This window comes from Siphateles boraxobius, unplaced genomic scaffold (genome assembly GCF_051911475.1).
Source record: "Siphateles boraxobius isolate OS27281-9 unplaced genomic scaffold, OSU_SipBor_1 141, whole genome shotgun sequence".
Lineage (NCBI taxonomy): Eukaryota > Metazoa > Chordata > Actinopteri > Cypriniformes > Leuciscidae > Siphateles > Siphateles boraxobius.
The window spans coordinates 635,624-657,684 of NW_027508746.1; the positions used below are offsets into that span (position 1 = coordinate 635,624).

The 22,061-nt window shown below is 39.4% G+C and overlaps 1 protein-coding gene across 1 annotated transcript; it reads left to right on the top strand.

Annotated features, from left to right (window-relative positions):
* The first annotated feature begins 7,805 nt into the window (after positions 1-7,805).
* LOC143738244 (cytosolic sulfotransferase 3-like) lies at positions 7,806-14,923 on the top strand. The gene is made up of 7 exons (XM_077230270.1): positions 7,806-8,351; positions 8,531-8,659; positions 11,076-11,176; positions 14,005-14,131; positions 14,283-14,380; positions 14,469-14,643; positions 14,730-14,923. The coding sequence occupies exons 1-7, from the start codon at positions 8,237-8,239 to the stop codon at positions 14,840-14,842; spliced, it is 858 nt and encodes a 285-aa protein (XP_077086385.1). The 5' UTR covers positions 7,806-8,236; the 3' UTR covers positions 14,843-14,923.
* The last annotated feature ends 7,138 nt before the right edge of the window (positions 14,924-22,061 follow it).

A 22,061-nucleotide genomic window follows, 5' to 3' on the forward strand; every position in this document is an offset into this window, starting at 1 on the left:
TCAGTGGGAGCATGTACAGGTTGAATAGGAGTGGTGGAAGAATTGAGCTTTGAGGTAGTGATGGCAAAATGAGGCTTCCTGAACCACTGAGAGCTCGGCGCCCATTGCTTCACCCAAAGGTTCATTACTTGAAGCCTCATTCAGCATTGCTCACTAGTGACACCTAGCTACTGTGCAAAGAAATAACAGACAAATTAATTCATTCTGAACCAATGACCTGAGCAGAATTATGATGTCCAATTATGATGTTTTTTTCAAGTGTTTTGGGGTTTAGACGATTCCTCTTCTTGGACAAAACCTCTCCAGCCTTGGAAAATATCCTTTCACAAGGAACAGAGGATGCAGGGGAACATAAAAATGCCAGTACCAGTTGGTATAAATGGGGATACTGATGCTTCTGTTGAAGCCAGACAGGGGTGGCTTTCTTCTTTCTTGCTGGCTCCATTACCAGGAAAAAAGAAGAGTTGCAAAAGGCGAAAAAATACTAAAGGGCAAAAAGCAGTCCAGTCCAGATCCAAAAATCCAAAGCAATCCAAATGATCTTATCTAATTAATATAACAAGACTATAAAATAATTAATAATAAAAATATACAATAACTATTCTAACCTGATATAATGTACAGCCAAATACATTGCCCTAACACCTATATGACACAATAACGACAATGACAATGAGAGTTCTCTGACTCTCTGACTCTAACACTACTACATCTGCTTCTACTGCTCCTGACAACAGCCACAAGGTGGCGCGAGTTTCGAACCCCCTTTATCCGGACACTCAGACTGAACCGATGACGTATCCACACAAACCGAGGCCTCGTTTGTCATTAGTCACGGGATTTTCACTTTAACAACACAAGCCTCAAATCGCGGCTTCATCTGGCACGCCCATTTTTTCTCGGCACAAGCTCCGACGCCTCGGTTTAAATGTCACATCACTACCTTGAGGGACTCCGCATGTCATGGGAGTCCACTCAGACTTATGGTCTCCTTTACTCACATAATAACCTCTCCCTCCTAAGTATGACCTGAACCATGTTAGGACTTTTTGGGACTATACCAAGGAGACATCCTTCGCCATCCATGACAGCACTGGTGACCACGGAGACACATTTGGCTGAACATATCTAGAATTAAAGTAACATTTAAGTCCTTCCTTTTGAACACTGTCATTGAGAGGATCCAGGTAGCCAAAAAGCAACAGGTGACATTCCATAGGTTCGTCCCTTACCAGAGCCAGGAGCTGCTGCCAGGGTGCCAACAAAAGGAGAGTATTGCCTTACCAAGGTTCCCCTCTGAGAGACTGGGGGTCGAGACAGCACTTTTTTCACATATTAAATAACTTAATGACATAAATGAACGAATGAATGAATATGAAAGAATAAATAATTCAAGACAAGAAAATTCTAATTTTCATGATCAATATACCTGCCTACAACTGCTGCTGTGTCTGCCAGCATAATGAGCATAAACTAGACTCCTCGCTCGCGTGCATAGACAATTCGTGCGCAATTGCGCATAGTTATGGTTATGTTAAGCCATGTCACAAAAAGGACGTATCCCTCTGGTGCCGAAAAAGATATAAAAGAAAAGAACAGGGGAGGAGAAAAAAAGAGCAAGATAAAGGTATTTTTGCGTGATTATTTAAAGTATGTTTGAAATGGAAGAAGTTTGACAAGGCTGAAGTGGACAAGAAGTTGAGGTAGGGCTGGATGATTAATCAAAAAATAATCGAAACCGAAATTCAGAGCCTATAACCGACGTAATTTTACCATGTCGGTTATTTCGGTTTTTTAATCCTATTAATATTTCAGCCCACTGTGTGTTAATGTACTTTCCCCTTAAAACATAATACCGCGTGTGTAGTCACGTAACTCCGCCCCGTCCAGTCTGCGACATTGAAGCAACATGAGCCCCTTCCACACAGCGCGTTGATCCCGGGAAATTGCCAGAACAAACACCTTCTGTGTGAACGCAAACACGACCCGGGATTGATGCCAGGGTGGGGACATAGTAACATTGCCGTGTTCAGTCCCGGAACGCGCGCTGTGTGAACAAAAGCCGTAATGAATGCCGTGTCGTAATGATGGCGCTAAGCCGGGATCGTTCGCCAGCGTGAAACGGTTCGTAATGCGCTAGTTTATGATCGAATCAGAGAAAAAAAATGCACAAGCGTGGCAGACTGAGGCATTTGAGCGGACGGCGGGGACAGTTGTACAGCCCTCAACCGCACCGCCGAAGGGCCGACCTGGGATATGAGGGTGTCGAGCAGACGGGTCCGCCGGACATCCTGCACATTGGACAGGTTAAGCCACAGGCTTGAATGGTGGACATCACCTGACCCAGGGAGCGTGCGGCCACTTTCGTCACTCGGGGAGCAAGGTCAGTGGCGGCGCGCAGCTCAATGAAGAGCCCTGGTTCAGTCCTACCCTCCTGCATGTCCATGAACACCTGAGCCAGGTAGACCAGCAGAATGGCTATGGCATGCAGTGAGGCGGCTGCCTGTCCTGGGAGCTATAGGATTTCGCCACAAGTGTAGACGAAAAACTACAGGCTTCGGACGGGTGCTTAGGATCGCGCCGAGAAGAAGCTCTCTGAGGACACATTAGCATTGCAACAGAGTGTTCAACCGGGGGCACCCCAGTGTACCCATGGGCAGCGGCCCCGTCGAGGGAAGGAAGGGCGGAGGAAAACAATGAGGGGTTGCTGGAAGACATGGGGTCTTCGAGGATTTCGAGATCTCCTGATGCACATCCGGGAAGAAAGGAATTGGGGTTAGACGGCGTCGAGAGTCAGCGGCCACCCCAAAACCAATCGTCCCGGGTAAACATGGCCGTCCTCTCAGGATCTTACTCGACAAATGCCATATGCACACCCGAAAGTGGCAGAACTGTCAAATCTTCACTTCCTGAAGATTCTTGCCCGCCCTGTGATGCTGCGATGGACAACAGATCCGATTCTGGAACGTCAATGGAAACCCGCGGGGGGTCAGAAGACGGGCCCGCGGGCATCCCGTGATCGCTCACGGGTTGCGTCAATAAAGAGGGGGGCGTGGGGCACGGACGGATAGTCGGCGCCTTTGTTCCACACCAACACCCTCAGGTCAACCTGGCCACCAGCCGAAGTAGCACCTCACGTGGAGAGTGTTAGATCGGGGTGTGGATGAGGGGACTCTCTCTCAAACGAGATCATTGAGTCTCAACCGTAATGACGCGATGGTCACGTTCCCACGGGGAGAACGTGAGTCATCCACAAACGCTGCTCTAGCGTGATCAAGCCCAAGCACGCAGAGCAGAGAATGTGCCCATCAAAATCGGAAATCGGAGTCAACTGCAACCAGAAATGCACGGGCGAGCCGTCTTTAAAAAGATGTGCCACGTACAAGCTCTTTTGTGAGAGAAAAGAAAACTGAGAGTGTTGAAGCTCCCGGGGAGAAACACACTCACTGGCAAACCACTGCACAGATAAGCAGGAAGCGCGCACTCGCCGGGAGATCGCCGTCACACCAACACCAGAGAATCTCGCTCGTCTGTAAGAAGCTGACAGTTCAGAGATGGCTTGTGGAACGAAGAATTAACTTGGCTCCGAAGTTGCCGGCGTCCTCCTTTTATACCCACGATGTAAGGCGGAGATAACTATGCAAATTCCGCAGACCCATGGCATTTTTTTGCCATTGGCTCGTTTTGTAATACTCGAAGTTGATAGGCTTGATAAGCGAAACCCCATTCGTCGTCATCCGACGTAACTCGGAGTGACGACGAAAGGGAACATCAGCTTCTAGTTCTTTCATGGTCAACACTTTTCAATCTGTTTGTTTAATCAAATGCCTTTCTACACATTTTACTTTTAGCAACCGTACTACTGTACTCAATTTTAGTTGGCAATTTCTCAATACCATAGTTCAATATCTGACTTAATTTTTTTCCGAGTTTATCAATCTCCAATTAGGATTCACACTAACTTTTACAAGGCTATCAGGCTCTGCTTATGATACATTTTGATACACATACATCTTTTGCAGTTATCATTTTAATTCATCCTTTTACTTACTTTTACAACTCATATTTGTAGTCATTATCTGTAATTTTACATCAACCGTTACTTATTATCGATCTTTCCTTTAAAAGGAATTCCTTACGACTTCAATCTTTTGACCTTATTTTTGTCTCATTCTTTCTCAGACGAAAACTTTAATATCGTCAAATTAAACACTGATCTACTTTCAAACTCGCATTAACACACATCATTTTCACATTATCACTTTCTTTTACATTCTCTGCAACAGCCTCAACTACCGCATCAGACCCCTTTCCTATAGTTTGATCACTGTGAGCTTGCAAACGGCTCCAACTTACTGCACACCCTTGAAGCAGTGTGTCCCAAACAGGAATGCAAACAGAGCTGATAAGCGGTTCTCTGTATTCTTTTACAGTCCACCAGTGGCGGATTCAATCACAATAGCCGAATCATAATTTTCATCATTATCATTGGCAGAACATACATTTTCATAAGCTGCACGAAATGCTCAAAATATCCCAAGTTGTTTTCACAAAGTTTTCGTTTAACTTTAGTCATACTTGTCCAGGGGAATGATCCCCGACCCAGAATTTCATTTATAAAACAGACAATATCTTTTTTTCCTTCAATGACTTAATATCAACAAAATATCCGATATTGTACATTATTGATATCCAGAATCTTTGGTCAAAGCTGTCTTTACATCTTACTAATTTGGTATTATCATCAACAACACTGATTACAAAACAAGTACATATTTAACATCTGGAAGCCGGGATGAATAAGCAAGCACTGTTGCTGTACTTCCAGCATAGCTGGACCCTCAGTCACTCCTCAGATATTAAATACAGACATCGTCTACAATCATAAATACCACGATACATGTATATGCATTCGGTTTTTATAAAACTCTAACCAATTCCTTTTATAATAAACGAAGATGGATGGTAAATCCATTCCTTTCACTACCCCCATTATAGACCCTTTAGGTTCAAAATACAATGGTTGTCAATACTAAAACTGAACATAATTTCACTCATTATTTTACCACTAAAATATGGAGTTGTTCCCCATTTTGCTTAATGAAACATTCCTTATCTCTATATCACATTAATCCCTGTCAATCATACTCAATGCCTTATTATTTGTATCTAAAACTTTTCATACAGTTTCAACTTAATTTGAAGGCACGCATACATAGTTCCATAAATTCTATCAGAAATTTGTGACCGATCACGGAAACTGGAGATACAAGTCGGTTCTGGGGCAATTTGAGTTATTCGTAGATTCTGAAAGTGTAGTCTCCAAGCTTTCCAACGATGTGTAACACATGGAAATCTGATAATATTTGGAGAAGTTGTGGCCATTTGAAGGTAGGCACTCAAAAAAGCTAAAAGGTTAACAGCCTCTAAAGATTGTGCAGTTCTCACCTCTCTCTGCTGCTAGGAGTGACAATAGGGCTCATTTACATCTCATTTAGATAAGCCATACCCCCTGTAAAGCTTCCCCTTGTGCTTTACAGCTTTTTTTCTTTCCTGAGCTAGCTAATAGCAATAGGTAGGTATGGGAAGGTCTAAACATGGACTAAACATAACGTGTACGTGTTCTTAGAATGAAAACAAAACGACAAACTTTGATGTTTATGGAAACTCACCCCCAGGACCGTCGAATGCACTTCTGCCGCTCTAGGCGAAAAACAATTGTGCCGCCCCTCTATTTGCAACGTATACCAGCAACAACAACCAAAGACTAATATGCCATATACATATAACGCAAAACCAGCAACAACACACAAAGACCAATATGCCATACATATAACGCAAAACCAGCAACAACACACAAAGACCAATAAGCCATAGGCCTACATATAACGCAAATAGTGTGCAATGCGCGTTTACCCAAAATGTCAACAATATTAAAGTGTATACAGGAGGCAAATGCCTACTGGCATTCTTCTTTAAGCAGTTATGCAAAATAAGCAAAATAATCACATTTCACCTCCTCAAATCACTGTTGCAAATCTCTTTACACAACTTTCTTATGTGCGTAAAACACACACAAATGAAATGTCCGCAAGCACATTATATCATCAGCAGGTTCAGCATCTTAAATAATGACTAAAGAGCAAATGAAGCTTAACTTACGTTTCAGAAGCGCGCACGGCGGGCCTTCATCGCAGCAAAGGTCTTAACTGCATCCTCTATTTCGATTCTCTGTGCCAGTTCATGTTCTGTGGAGATTGTTGCCAGTCCATTAAGTATGTTCACAAAACGTTCCCCATTCAAAGCAATCGGGACGTCACATATGAAACAGCCAGCCACCGCTGTCAGCGAGTATTTTACACGCCGTATTCAAGCACCGAGGGCGCGCGCGCCGCGCCCATACCTCCGGTTCAGTTTCCCGAGCCCACGAAGTGCGGCGATCGGAACCCGGAAGCCATTCTGCCCCTAGCTGTACATGTAAAAGCATGGGAAGCGATTCCAGGGAAATCAAAATGCAAAGGGGCCATAGAACCGGTACCTCCTTCTCTGAGCGAGTCAGGCTTTTACAGCTGGTTCTATGGTCCCTTTGCACAACAGTTTCGCTATTTCAGCGCGGCTTGTCGAAGAAGTACTTCAAAACATTTTCGGTGTAACTGCCACGGTTCAGCTCGTCTACGACAATCTTTGCGGCGTCCATCTTCATTGAATTTTGATATCAGATAGAGCCGGCCAGATCGCAGCATAATAAGTAGCCACGCTGTTCACTTGGAGGGCGGGGGCAAAAGTCGGCTTATGGAAATACACACAGACAATGACACGCCACGCCCCTACTGCATGCTAGAATCTCCGAAAACAAGCCGATTTCAACCTCAAAATGTAAGCTTTTAAATATACCAATACTGCTATCTCAAACATGGAGAGGCTTCTTCGTGATTTCAACTAACAGATTCTTCAAAAAATTGAAATTCACCAATTTTGAAAAAAAAACCACGCTTCTTTCTCATTTTGCTCGAAAGTTGTGCTGCCGACTTGTGTCTCTAGTTCTCTATAATTTCTTCTCAAAATCGTTAGTCTTTTAGTACTTTTATAACATTTCCAAGGTTACAGTCTGTGTCTTTCTTGAGGCAGGTTGCCAAATAAGGAATACACTGTTGCATATGCTTCCTTTTGTCACTGACTGACACTAGGACCATTGAATTTCCTAAGGTGCTTCACTATGCACGTTCACAGATACAAATATAACTCTTGTTCAAACATCACTCTAAGTGAGAAGAAAAACATGTTGCATTCCCTTGCAATATCTATTACTGATCAATGAATATTAAAATTTCCACTACAACATTGACCCACCAGCAGCAGGGTTAGACATCCCTGTCAGAGGAACACAGTGTTACTACAGCATACAAGATGTTCCCTCAGTAAAGACAAAGTGCACACTTACAAACCACAGTTAGTTAAAAAATACGAAACAAAATGACCAAAAAGGGTTTGAGGCAATGTTGAGATCTCTTCTGGAATGCTAAAGAAGAATGCTTTTTTTTTTTTAGGCTGAGTGCAAAGCACAGAGAAAATGGGTGGGGATAAACTCATTGAGTAGAAGTCCTGTTTGCACATTGAGGAACACAATAAAAGCTGTCAAAAACCTTCTAAGAGAGTGGAAGACAAGACAGGATTAAGACTTAAGAAAATTAAAACACCTTTTCCCCATAATGGTCAGTGAGTATGAATAATTCTCTTTGAAGTATTTTATGATATATCGTCTGTTTAATACCAGTTAAAGTTGTGAACAGTTTGGAATCAGGATTGGCAAGTTATAAATTAGAATTCATATACATTAGCATATTGTAGTTTTAAAAAGAACAATTTTGAGGGCTTGATACACAATTGCAGGTGCGCTGTAACAGAGTAGACCACTGTAGACACACAACAAGTATTTGCTAAGTTATCCAATTATCATGGCTTATCAGTGGAATACCCTTACCAATATTCAAAATTATGTGTATTGCATTAAATAAATAAAAAATATTCCTAAAAGTGAATACAGTAGATGAAAAAATAAAAACACACTCTACTGATAGTGCAGATTTATCTGAAATCTTGCTGTGAACCGGATTTTACATTTTTTTTATATTGCCAGTGATGACTCTCTAATGATTACTCAGTAAGTGCAATGAAACTTCAGCATTAAACTAAAACTTTTTCAATTTTGCTGCTGAAACTGCAGAGTCGACCAGAGATGTTTGATTTTGAGGGTATTTCTATGACTCGCTTTTTCACTGACAACTGGGAAAAGGTGAAAAACTTTAAAGCAAGACCTGATGACATTCTCATCGCCACTTATCCCAAATCAGGTAAGACTAATATATGAAGGTTTTCTTTAATTTAATTTGGCTAGCATGCTGACTTGACTCTTAATAGCTTACTGTTAACTTAACCATTAGATAACATTATGACACAGGACCATGTATTGTCTTTCCAAACTGACCTTTAAAACACGTATTTTAAAACTCATTTTCCATTGTATTGCCAGGTACCACATGGGTTTCTTATATACTGGACCTTCTGTATTTTGGTAATGATGATCTAGAGTGTCAGACTTCCAAGCCTATCTATGCGAGAATCCCATGCCTGGAAGCATGCTTTCCAGAGTTTTCAACAGGTCAGAGACTTACAATTCAGTTAAGTCAATCATTTTATTTAACAACATTTTAAACATAAATTAATTTATTTGACTATTTGATGAAAAAATAAATGTAAAATCACAAACTTATGAAACACTAAAACATTTTTAGATGTTTACAGGTACAGGTTATTTATACGTATCCTAGTGTATTTGATTGTTTAAAGATTGTTCAATCTTTGTGTGAGTTGAGGGTAAGTTAGGCTTGATTTGATGTAATGTCAAGCATTTGCATTTTGGGTCATGGTGAATGTTTGAAGTAGGGCTGCACGATATATCGTTTTAGCATCGATATCGCAATGTGCACACCCACGAGTCACATCGCAGGATGTGCAATGTAAATAGCCTTAGGGATCGTAGCTGATCCGTGATTCATGATCAGTACGGGCCAGCAGATCCCAGGCCCGTAACACTTGCGATTCGCGGATTAACTGCAAAGTTATCATATAGTGAAAGTTTATCATTTGCATGTGTTTTTTAGTCCTGTCAGTTTAAAGGGTAAGTTCGGCGTTTCACAAGTAAAGCCCTTTTTTAAGATCGTTTCTGATTAAATCGAACGGTTAAGATAAAAATTAGGACAAATGCTGCTGTCCCGAGAATTTTAGGTTTTTGTGTTAGTAAATTTTTTTCATGCCACTTACTATTAGTATTTTGACATTTGGGCATTAGTGCATAGCCAATGACCTATGTTTCCAAACTTCTGATGGTGGTTTCGTCTCGATCAGTCAAACGGTTTTGAAGATATTGGCAATTGTTTTTTAAGCGCTAAATCACAACACCACACAAACCATAATGTGAAACCTAGCATGGGTGGTATCGTTGGACTCGGCAAGGATTCAGGAATCCAAGGAGATGACTCCCGTGAAAATCAGTCAACCACACCCAGAGTTATAAGCATTTGAAAATGTAACTTTACCAATAGGTGGTTCAAAACTTCTCAGGTTCCTTCAGGGCGTCATACTGATGACCCATACAGAGTTTCGTAATGATACATTCATACATTCGGAAATAACAGCATTTTGGTACGAAATTCAAAATGGCCAACGCCTAAAATGGTCGACATGGAAAAATTGGATATCAGTCGTCGGAAGCACTACGTAAAATTAGTTTGCGCGGTATTCGAGAAACGTTTGACGAATCAACATGAATTCTATAACTGGCATGGTCTGGAGATGTTCTGGATCAATTTTCGTGAAAATCTGAGCATCGGCCTAGGAGGAGTTTGAAAAAGTAAGTTTTTCAAAAAATTCTAAATGGCGGACACATTTTCATGACGGAAAATGACGTCATAGTGTGCAATCGAATAGAATTTTGTTTCTAGCCCTTATGGTTCTAAAGTTATTAGCATAAACATGAGTGAAACTTTGGACAGTTGGTGGCGCTAGTGGGATTGATTTAGAGACTCCAAATTTGCTATGGTGACAGTTCAGACTGTCCTCTACTGCATGCCAAATTTCATAACTAATTTCATAACTTTCCCGCAAGCGGTTCTATGGGCTGCCATAGACGCCCAGTCAGAAGAAGAAGAAGAAAAAGAAGAAGAAGAACCGGAACAATTACAATAGGTGCCCGCACCTTCGGTTCTTGGCCCCTAATAAAAGGCTATTCCAGAGTTTAGGAGCCAAATGTAAAAACGCTCTGCCTCCTTTAGTGGATACTTAGATATCCTAGGTACAACCAGAAGCCCAGAATTTTGTGATCTTAAAGAACATGATGGATTGTAGGGCGATAGAAGATTAGTTAAAAACACAGGAGCTAAACCATTTAGGGCCTTATAAGTCAGTAGCAATAATGCAATACTTTGAAATTGATACGGAACTTAAAAGGTAACAGTGTATAGATGATAAAGTTATATTGATTATATGTTCGTGACCTTGTACGAACTCTAGCATTTTGGACATATTGTAGCTTGTAGAAGGTTGTTTTTGTAACATACGATGCCTTGCCTCTTGGCCCCCAGGTTAGATCTTCACCATTGTCAAAAAATCCAGCATGACAAACTCACCATATACTCATATCATTACAAATTCTGGTAACACTTTAATTAAAAGGTTCACTTTAGACATTCTACTAACTATAAGTAACTTTGTAACTACGTCAAGTATCAGTCAGAGTATTAGTAGACTGTCCGCTTAATATCTGCTAACACTTTATTTTGATACTGCAGTCTACTAATACTCCAATGAGAGGTAGTTGGCATTGCAAAGTTATAGTGCATGTCTAAAGTAAACCATCGGAAAACCATGTGTAGCCCAAATTATTTAAACATATCACCTATTCATCTATTCCTACATTGTTGGAATGTAAATTATAAATTGTTCCAAGGCCTCAAATGGGTTTGGGCATAACCACAATGATAATGAAACTTTAAACAACAATTAATTATCAGTTACAGGGACAGAAATGGCTGATAATCTTCCCACCTCTCCTCGTCTCATCAGAACTCACTTACCGGTTCAGCTTTTACCCAAGTCCTTCTGGGAGCAGAACTCAAGGGTAAAGTACTGCGGGTCTTTTGACTGCTAGAATGGATGATAAATGTAATCATATCTGCCAAAATCTGACATTTTATTTGGATATTGTCTTCATAGTTTTCTAATTTATATTTAAAAGATGAGCTTTTGAAACTGCCTTTTCAATACATGTGACCAAATGAGAGGCTTGCTTACATCTTGAGCTTTCTAATAATCCCTAATATTTCCAAGCAACTAATTTGAAGCCTGAGTTCTCTGAAAACCCTTACGAAAAAGAGGTTTATTGAATTGTGCAATTAGAATACTTCTTTTAAACTAAAAATAAGAAAGTATACTTTCAGTCTACTTGTTATAAACTTCTCAGAAATATACTTTATGTATTTCTCAGAAATATACTTTAAATTGCACTAAACTATACTTGACTTATACTGAGAGAAAGGTATAAGTATATTTGGCCTACTTCTACCTATCTTTTGATTGAGATATACTTGATTGAGACATATTTAAAAGTATAATCAAGTATACTAAGTATACTTGGCTTGTAGCTGTGTTTATACTTTTTTTCCCACATAGTTTACATACTGTCTTTTAAACTTAAATTGTTTGAAAATATTGATTTATAAAGAAAATGTCTTGGTTACGCATGTAACCCTCGTTCCCTGATGGAGGAAACTGAGACTTTACGTTACGCCACCATTGCTGCCCCTTCCAGTGCTCTGCGTAAGATTAATAATCCCCGGCAACACTTGGGGCGGAAGATGGAAGAGGGCTTACGCAGAGAGTGTCGATCACTGCTTGACCACATGACCCAATCAGTGCGACAATTGGATAACACTGGGAAAGCGCATACGAGTGTTAGGGCTGGCGTCAGGCGCTCAAAAGGGTTTGCAAAACCAGGGACTCACTGGACCAAATAAGCGCATGTACCTGGTCCATAGGAGGGGAATGGTGCAGCAAGCCGACACTGACCTGGGTCTCTGGTGTTTACTCGCTATGGGAAGCAAGTACACGGGAAGATACCGGATGTGCCAACGCCCAGGAAAAGGCAACAGCCCAAGTGGAGTGAGCTCTCAACCCGAGTGGGCAAGGCATGCCTATCCAGTGTGCTATCCTCTGCTTAGAGACAGCCGTTTCCTTCTGCTGGCCTTCGAAACAGACGAAGAGCTGGTCTGAGGTCCTAAAGCTCTGCATTCGGTTTACGTTCAAGCACAAAGCACGGACTGGGTCTGCCTCCTCCAGGGGCAGTGCATGCAGGTTCACCACTTGGTCCCTGAAGGGGATGGTGGGAACCTTGAGCACAAATTTGAGCTGGGGTCTCAGGATTACGTCAGAGTTAGCCGGGCCAAATTCCAGGCTCGATTCGTTGACTGAAAATGCGTGCAGGTCACCCACCCCCTTGATAGAGCACAATAAGGAGTGCTGTCTTCATGGACATGATTTTCAACTCTGCTGACTTTAGCAGTTCAAATGGGGCACTCTGAAGTGCTGTTAACACCTGTGAGAGATCCCAAGAGGGTACGGGGTGAGAGCGAGGAGGATTTAACCTTCTCGCACCCCTGAGGAACCTGATGACCAGGTCGTGCTTACCGAGAGATTTCCCATCAACTGCATCGTGATATGCGGCAATAGCCGCAAAATATACTTTCAGGGTTGAAGGAGACAGCCTTCGCTCCAAACCATCTGACAGGAAGGAAAGCAATACTCTGATCGGGCATCTCCCGGGGTCTTCCCTGTGAGAAGAACACCATTCAACGAACAGGTTCCACTTCAAAGTATAGAGACGCCTCACCTAAGTTCTCTGTGTCCCTTCTAGAGACCAGACGTGGAGTTTCCAGTTGTCTGGGCACGGGTGCCATAAGATGCCCCATCTCTGAGAAAGTAGGTCCTTCCTCAGAGGAATGCACCAGGGAGGGGCTGTCGTGAGGAGCATGATTTCTGTGAACTAGGTCTGGTTGGGCCAATATGGGGCAACTAGTAAGACCTGCTCCTCGTCCTCCCTTACTTTGCACAGTGTCTGTGCGAGAAGGCTCACTGGGGGAAACGCATACTTGCGTATGTCCCAGGGCCAGCTGTGTGCCAGTGTATCTGTGCTGAGTGTACCCTCGGTCAGGGAATAAAACAACTGGCAATGTGATGTGTCCGCGGCGGCAAACACTTCTATCTGTGCGGTCCCGAAGCGTTTCCACATCAGCTGGACAGCCTGGGGATGGAGTCGCCACTCTCCGGGAAGCACTGGCTGACATGAGACCTCGTCGGCGGCACGATTAATTCATGTGAATGGCACGAAGCGATCTCAGATGCTTCTGACTCCATAGAAGGAGATGGCAGGCGAGTTGCCACATGCGACGGGAGCGTAGGCCACCCTGACGGAGTGCTAAAGCGGCTTCATATGAAGCAATCCGTGCGGCGCTACTGCGGCTGCGGATGCCATATGCCCTAGGAATGGTCTGTGATGAGGGAGAATCGAGACATGAAAGTATGTGTCTTTTTCATAATGGAAGTGTAAATGCTGCTCTTTATGGCTATCAAATATTGCTGTTTTGATGATTGTCAACAAAGCCTTAACCAGTGGGACACTTTAAATACTATCTACTCTATAGACAAATGGCAGGTGTTTGTGAAACCTGTTTGGAAATAATCACTATGCAAGGAATTACGTTTGGTTCTGCTGGTGGAACACAAATTACTCACTGCAGCTTTAATAAAGTGTACTATAAGTATACTAGTTCTGAAATTAATGTAATGAAATTGTAAGTCTCTGGATAGTTTTGCATAAAACAACATAGGCCTATATCATAGCAAGTCCTGTGTTATGTCATAATATATATATATATTTTTCACTTATTCCAGATTGTGTATGTAGCACGTAATGCAAAAGACAATGCAGTTTCCTATTTTCATTTTGATCGAATGAACATGGTACAGCCTGAACCAGGAGATTGGAACAGCTTTATAGAGAAATTCATGAAAGGGAAAAGTAAGTAGATTGGGTGCAATTTATAATTTTAATGTCATGATTTCAAATTGAGAATGTAAATATATTTCATTTCTGAATTACAACCACTACATTATCGATCAAGCACATTTTCTTGGGAGGTCTTTTTTTAACATCAGCAATTTCCCGCCAGATGTGTTTGGTCCTTGGTATGATCATGTCAGCGGATGGTGGGAGAAAAAACAGACATATTCAAACCTACTGTACTTGTTCTATGAGGATTTGGTTGAAGTAAGTTAAATTCACAAAGTCACAATTTTATCAAGTGTAAAATCAGTGTTAAATGTGTCTAAAGTGTGTATTTTCCTGGTCTTTCCAGGACACTCGGCGTGAGGTGGAACGTTTGAGCTCCTTCTTGGGTTTGTCCACCTCAGTCGAAGAAAGTGAGAAAATAATAAAAGGGGTTCAGTTTGATGCCATGAAACAGAACAAAATGATCAACCATGTCACAATCCCTTTCATGGACTTCAAGATCTCACCCTTCATGCGGAAAGGTTAATAAACTGCTGAATAATCTAGTTATCTCCTGAGTTCTGTCCTTTGACTTGCTTTTCTCTTCTTGTTATTTGTGTTCCAAAAGGTAAAGTCGGAGACTGGAAATCTCACTTCACAGTGGCACAAAATGAACAGTTTGACGAGGTCTACAAACAGAAGATGAAGAAAACCACTGTCAGTTTCCGCACTGAGATTTAATATTTGAGTTCTAGATCTTGCACCAGAATCAGGTTAATCGCTGCTCTTCTGTTTTCACTTAAAGGATATTAAAGATGTTAAGATTTAAGATTCTAAAAACTTAAGTTAGGATTCAAAGCTATGAAATTGTTACTTAGTTATCTTTTTGGTACAATGATGATAAATAAAACTGAGTACACCCATTGAGTTAAAGTAACTACATTTTTTGAATAAATCAAATAAAAAATATTTATGAGTAATGTGATCTTACTTCATTTGAATCCACTAAAAATATAAGCAATAGTGCACATGTTTCATAACTAATGATCTTTACAGTTATTAAACTTAACTGAATAAAGACTGAACTGAATTGAGCTGAATAATGACACTATTGTCTTTTTAGTGCTGAAAGACAATAGTGCTTTACACCAGAATTTGAATTATTTTCCTATTTATTACTGTGAATCTGTATAATATAAAGCACATTATATAAATCTAACCACAGGCTCTACTCTAAATCCAAACAGGGCAAAAATCCACAAAAACTAGAGACAAAAACACACAATAAACATGGAGCAAAGAACTATGGAACAGAGAAACTTGAATATCCTCACAGGAATCATGGCACAGTTGAAGAAAATGAAATAATACAATAAAACAATGGCGGGAAAATTGAAAATGAAACAATGATGGCCTCTAGTGGACAAAACAAGCAATGTCATAAAATATAATTTGTTAGTCAAATCATAATATCTTTTCTTGAAAAAAACCTTACATAACATATTCAAATTTTAGACAAAAATGAACTGCTAGATTTTTAAGTTTTTTTTTTGGTAGTGGAATATGCAATTTTTCTATTATAATTGTTGTAGTCAACCACAATGGTAACTTTATATAGCCTAATGAAAGTGTTTTTATAAAGCAAAACCAGAATTGGTTGTTAAACGATTTATTAAGAAAGTGTTATATAATGTAATATATAATGACACTTGTAATAATCATTGTAACCATATAGTAAGAATGTGGTTTATGAAGAAAGAAGACGACACACTGAATATTGTAAGCATTTATTAAAGGTGCTCTAAGCGATGTCGGGTGAAATAGAAATAGAAATAGAGGTAATGATGGTTTAATACAAGAAACTAGAGGTGGTATAGTAGTTTTAAATGGTAATGAACAAATTGACACAGAAGCAGGGAGTGCAGGAGCTGTGTTTAACCTTTTAGAGCACAAGCGCTTAAAGAAATAGATGATGTAAGAGAGAAATTAAAACAACAATCCCCAGGTTCAGTGAGAATAACTTCTGGTGCTGTAATGACAGATTGTAGAACAAAACTATGCTAAGAGGACACAAGCTCAAACAATAATGTCGTCGTTAATACAAATAGCGAGCTTAGTAGCGATAATAGGCTACATGTATTTACTTAATTGGGACAGGACAGTTTTGACATTCTGTAACGGCAGTGATTAATGAATAATAACAGGAATAATAGAGAATTCAAAAGAGAAATAGTTGAAAATAAACTTAGAGAAGTTCTTTAACAATAAAGATAGATAAGAATTAAGGCAAACATGAGGTAATAAAAGAAGTAATGCAAAGTACTTAAATAGCAGCTTTTAAATTATCAGTGGAGAATAACAGGATAAAAAACACAGAAATAGAGAGTTTCAAGAAATTGATGATTTAGATTCATCGGTAATAAGTACTGAGAGTGAAATAAGTGAAGTACTGATAGTAAAAAAGGACACAAGATTAAAACATAAAAAAGGAGGGATATTGCAGCTGCAGAGAGTAACTGAACAAATACTAAATATAGGAAATAAGGAACTAAATATAGAAATCCTAGTGGTGATAAGAGAGGGAGAGATTTAATAAAAAAATGGGAAAGGAAGATGATTCCTAAAAGGGACTTGACTTACGGTCAAAGTAAAAACAGCAGATCCCTCCTGCAATACGAATACAGTAGCTGAACAAGAGAGTTGGTCAAAATCAGGAAAGGAAACATTATTTCAAGAAGGGTATGAATACAATAGAAAGATAGTGGGAGAAATGAAAAATGCTATAAAAACATTGAAGATAGAAATTAAGAAATTGAAAAGAAGCTATAAAAGGTCAGCAAGCTATATCTCGTTTAAACACAGAAGAGTTTGAAGATTGGGAATGTGAAGCGAGTCGGGAACAAGATGATAGAAGGAAACCTTTGACCAAGTTGAGTGAAGAACAAGATTTACAAGCAAAGTTATTAGAGCTGCAGTTTACAGACGCAGACAGAAAGCAGGATTTAAAAGTTTAAAGATCATAGTGGTTACACAGATCGTATAATAAATGCAGCAGAACATGCAAATTGCCTGACACATTAAAAAAATGGCAGAAAATTATATATTTTTGTAAATTAGATGTTTATTAAGCCTTGGATCAAAATAAAAAATAAATTGATTTTGTTTATGATATATTTTTTGTATCACATTTGATACATCAGGCTTTTTGGGAACGTTTTGCTTACAACAGTGTAGATTTTAGATACAAAAAAATCTATTATGCCTTTAACAGTTTGAAACCATAGAACATTTTAGGCAGTTTTTCTCTCTTTTTTTTACATAGATCTTTTTTCCAGTCCTTTTATTTTACTTTGTGGTAGTCATAAAGTAGATAACATTACTACAATTTGACATTACTGTTTAGACATAAAGCACCATTAATACCTGCAGTAGCCTATCAAATTTGATACACAATTTCCAACACGATTTACTTGTAATTTAACGATTAAATTATTAAGTAATTATGCATTATTTCAATTCAGAAAGTGTTAAATTAATTATATCAGGCTCAATCCAAATTAGTTTTTACCTTAACAACTTGAAATTAGCCTTTATTTTCCTGCCGAAAGCGTCTGGCTTGATCCAATCGCAGCCGCCATTTTGAAAAGCTAAAAAAATCACCCCTCTACTGCCTGCAGTACAGTGAAATCCCACAAGATGGCAGAATACATGTATCAAAATAGATACAACAGGTTTTCAAAGAAAGTATTGCTCTCACTGATTAAATATATGTTTTAGAAACTCTTGTATCATATGATACGTGCGGTTTTAAAGGGTTAAGTTATAACTCGCCTACTCCATATACATACTTGTACAGGTCATGCGATATCAGCAGAGGCAATTGAAAAGTAAGAAGTTTGATAGGAACAGAGGTGTAAAGAACTTAGCTCAGGTTTAGGGAATAAGTAGGCTATGCAACAATTATTAATTTATAATCAACAGTTATTGAATACGGGCCTGAACTAGATTACCATACATAAAAATCATCCAAACAGGGATTATATAGCTCACGCTTCTGCTTCAGATATATATAGGTAGTTAACACAGCGAATTGTAATTAATTAAGTATATAGGCCTACCATATGCAGACGGGCTATAGGCTATTAATTTTCAGAATAGGCCTACCTTAATAGAGTTAACTGTACCCCAACTAATCAGTTCGTCCGCCGAACTGCTTGTTTGATACTCTTTATCAATTCTCAAAAATGTTTATCCTTAGCATAAGTTTACTAATCAAATTAGTTCACTTTAACAGTATCAGCTCGTAGCTTAGATCACACATTAAAGAGGCTTTGTTCTGTGACCAACAAACAGAGACCATCGAGAGTAGCCTATAATGGGTTTAATATTAATGAACTAGAAAATACAACTACATTTAACAATGAACATATCGAATAATTAAAGCAAAAACAGTAAGAAAGAAAAATAGGCCCGCGCGTTTTGGCCTTTCACTTCAAAGATGGGGGAAAAAATTCAGTACTTCTTAAGCCTAGTTCACACGACATGATTTTAAGCCCGATTTAAGCCCGATTTGCAAATCGTTGAGCTCGCCGACAGGTCAGGGTGTTATCGCGTGCAAATCGCGGGGGATTAGCGAGCGATGAACGCTTGCCAATCTGTTAGTATGAAAGAGCCAACAACGCATCAAAGACCCTCGCAGACGCCTCGCAGACGCGTCGCCGAGCCTAGAAAAATATCTAGCATGCTAGATATCCAGAGCTGTCGCACAACTCAATCTCACTGATGTCATGAGCAACAGCCAATCACAGCAACGCATGAGTTGAGGTCACCGGGTAAATACGTGATTTTTGCCATCAGCTAAACATAAACATGCAGCTACATCTCCGATAGGCTATAAACATGCTGTACTCACCTCCAACTCTCTCTGTAGCACAGACCTGCTCTTCGCGTATGCAGATCCACTCTTTCCCCCATACGCTCTTATTTTTTCTTTTTTTGCGTTTTTTCTCAGAGCAAATCATCGCGCAAACAGTTTGCAGCACTAGTTTCTGTCTGACGTCCATATTCGCGTGTTGTGTTGTTCTTTGCTGTGTATTGGCGCATGCTGTTTCGCGTCAAGATAGACATTAGACAGATAGATTTGTAGACAAGATAGAATCGTTGCGTGACAGAGTGTTTGTCAACTCGTGTAGTGCGTTACCTCCTGTTGCGGATCAATCACGCTGTGTCGTGTGGTGTGAACAGCTCAACAACTTGAACACTCCTGATTTCTCAGAGAGCAAGTCATGTAGTGTGAACCGCACAGTTCAGCCCGACGTTTTAAAATCATGTAGTGTGAACTAGGCTTTACATAGCCTATATTTGGCTCGAGCAAGTCGAGAGATTTCGTTTGATGTTTGTGTCAACATCATGTTTGTTTCCACTCAGTTTGTGTTTGTTACGCATACAAGGATATTTACTCTTAGACTTTTATAGAAGTCAGCTAGGTTCAACTACATAACTAACAGTCCTAGATAGACTCGATACACAGTATAAAATTCAAACATACAGGAATACATCATGTTTACATTTCATAATCACTCATTTCTGGGTTTTAATGTTAGGAATGCATATACGTGTGTGTGTGTGTGTGTGTGTGTGTGTGTGGTGTCCATTTGCGCATCTGGCATTCCTCCCTCACTGGGGGGGGCTTGGAGATAACGGTCTTCTTTGATGTTGGCTCGCGAACAAACCGAGGTTGCGCGAGGATCTCTGTGGGGACTCATTACACTGTAAAGGTGTCAAGAACTAATCTACCCTCCAGACTGGCTGGCGAGGAGTCATAGGCTGGGGCTTTAGAAACCCTTCGTGAACATGTGTTTATTGTGTTAAGAAATAATGAATTCATGATTCTGTGCTCATACTGTAGCATAACCTACAGAGGATAAACATTCTCAATGGAGAGAGGTGTTAGTTAATGCATCTAAAGACCAAGTTTCGGTTATTGGTAGAGGATGAGATACATATGACAGATAAAGTTAGACTAAGAGATGTGGGTCGAAGAATCCCAGAGGGATATAAATGGTAACAAATACGGTTAAAAGACAAATAGAGGAGACGTTAGCTGAGTATGATTTAAGCTCACATGTAAGAATAGTGAGGAAAAGAGAAACTCAGAATAAATGATTACAAAAGCAACAAAAGAGTGAACCGTCGAAGATACAGGGGTTAAAATAAATGAAGGAAGGGTAATACTCGTTTTCAAGTAAGACAAATGGGAAAAAGTCAATTAAATGTACCTAGAACAGAAGATCAAAAAGTGAGAGCCTGGCAGAAAAATAAGCAGTTTAATTAAAGAGTGAACTAAGAGATGATACACAAAAAAACAAGTTATATTTCAGAAGATAAGTGGGGGAATGACACCAGAGCAGAGGAGTTATGTGACTCAGAAGCGTCAGGTCGAAAGCACAAATATGAAAAGAATTGGATGAAACAAGATTGTCACAAAAGAAGAAATACAGCCAGCTGGGGAGAAAAAGAAACAGAGAAAGTGAAAAAATCCACAAAATGAAACAAGCTTGGCCTGTTGAAGAGGAATATCTGTGATAGTAATAGAAAAGGATGAAGAATTATTTGTTAACGTAGAAGGAGTAGAATTTATATCCTCAACAGCAGGGCCAATGCAATTTACAGATAATATTTTATTTCAAACCTAGAATGGAAGTACAGAAGAAGAGCAAATGGGGGAAAAATTCGGTGTTAAAATTATAAAAGGGGCTGAAAATTTGCTTGCAGGAAGAGATTTAAAGAAAATCTTGAGATTAAAAGAAGTAGATGTAGAACAAGAGTTAAGACGAATACGGAGCAGAATGATAGGATTAGAAGAATCAATACAGGCTTTAAAAGAAGCTTCATATGGAAGATATAAAAATGATTGTGGAAAAATTAGTGAAGAATATGCTCATGAAACACTGGGTGGAATACATAAACCGCAGCGACAGTACTATCCAATTAACAAAATGGGTAAAGAGGAATTAAATCAAATTATATACGAATTGGTGGAACAAGGAGTTATTAAGGAAGTTACTTCGGCAATAACAAAAGTCTAGTGCAATTAGTACCAAAACCAGATAAAATATTTAGATTCGTAACAAATTATAAGGCATTAAATAGTGTAACGAACCAGACAGGCGTTATATAATTAATGCTTGTGATACAATTGAACGTTTGAGGGAAGGAAAGTTTCTCTCGAAGTGTGATTTGGCGAATGGCTTTTGGTCAATTCCATTAGCAGAAGTTAATCAGGAAAAAACTATTTACTGAATAACAAACATTATGTGTATCAGAGATTGCCACAAGGATATATAAACTTCTCAGTATTTCAAGCTGTAATGATGGAGATATTAAAGGAAGTGGAAGTTTATATTGATGATATACTAATTGTAAATGACGACGAAAAAGAACATGTTGAGACAGTAAAAATGGTATTGAGTCGACTTGCAGAGGCTGGATTAAAGATTAACATAAAGAAATCTGTAAACATAAAAAGACTGACGAATTTATTAATACTCTATTTGTTTCCTCTAATAACTAAACCGAGTAGAATTACAAACCATAGAGCTACTTTAATTGATAATATTTTTTACAATAAATTAGAAAGTAATACAGTCAGCGGACTAATGATAAATGATATCAGTGATCACCTTCCAGTTTTTGTATTACATAAAAATGATTATCAAAAAAATTAAGAGGAAACTATGTATTGGTTTAGAAGGGTAAAGACAGAAAACTATTGAAGCATTTAAAATGTTGATGGGGTTTCTGTCAAACTGTCAAAAATTATGATGGACTATAAAAAGACTGGAGAAGGATGTCGAGTTAGACGCTGATCCACCAAGGAATGTTTATTTGTGAGTTACCTTATTTTATTTTATAATAATACTTTGTATGTAAACTAGTTAACAATTATTTAATAAAGAAA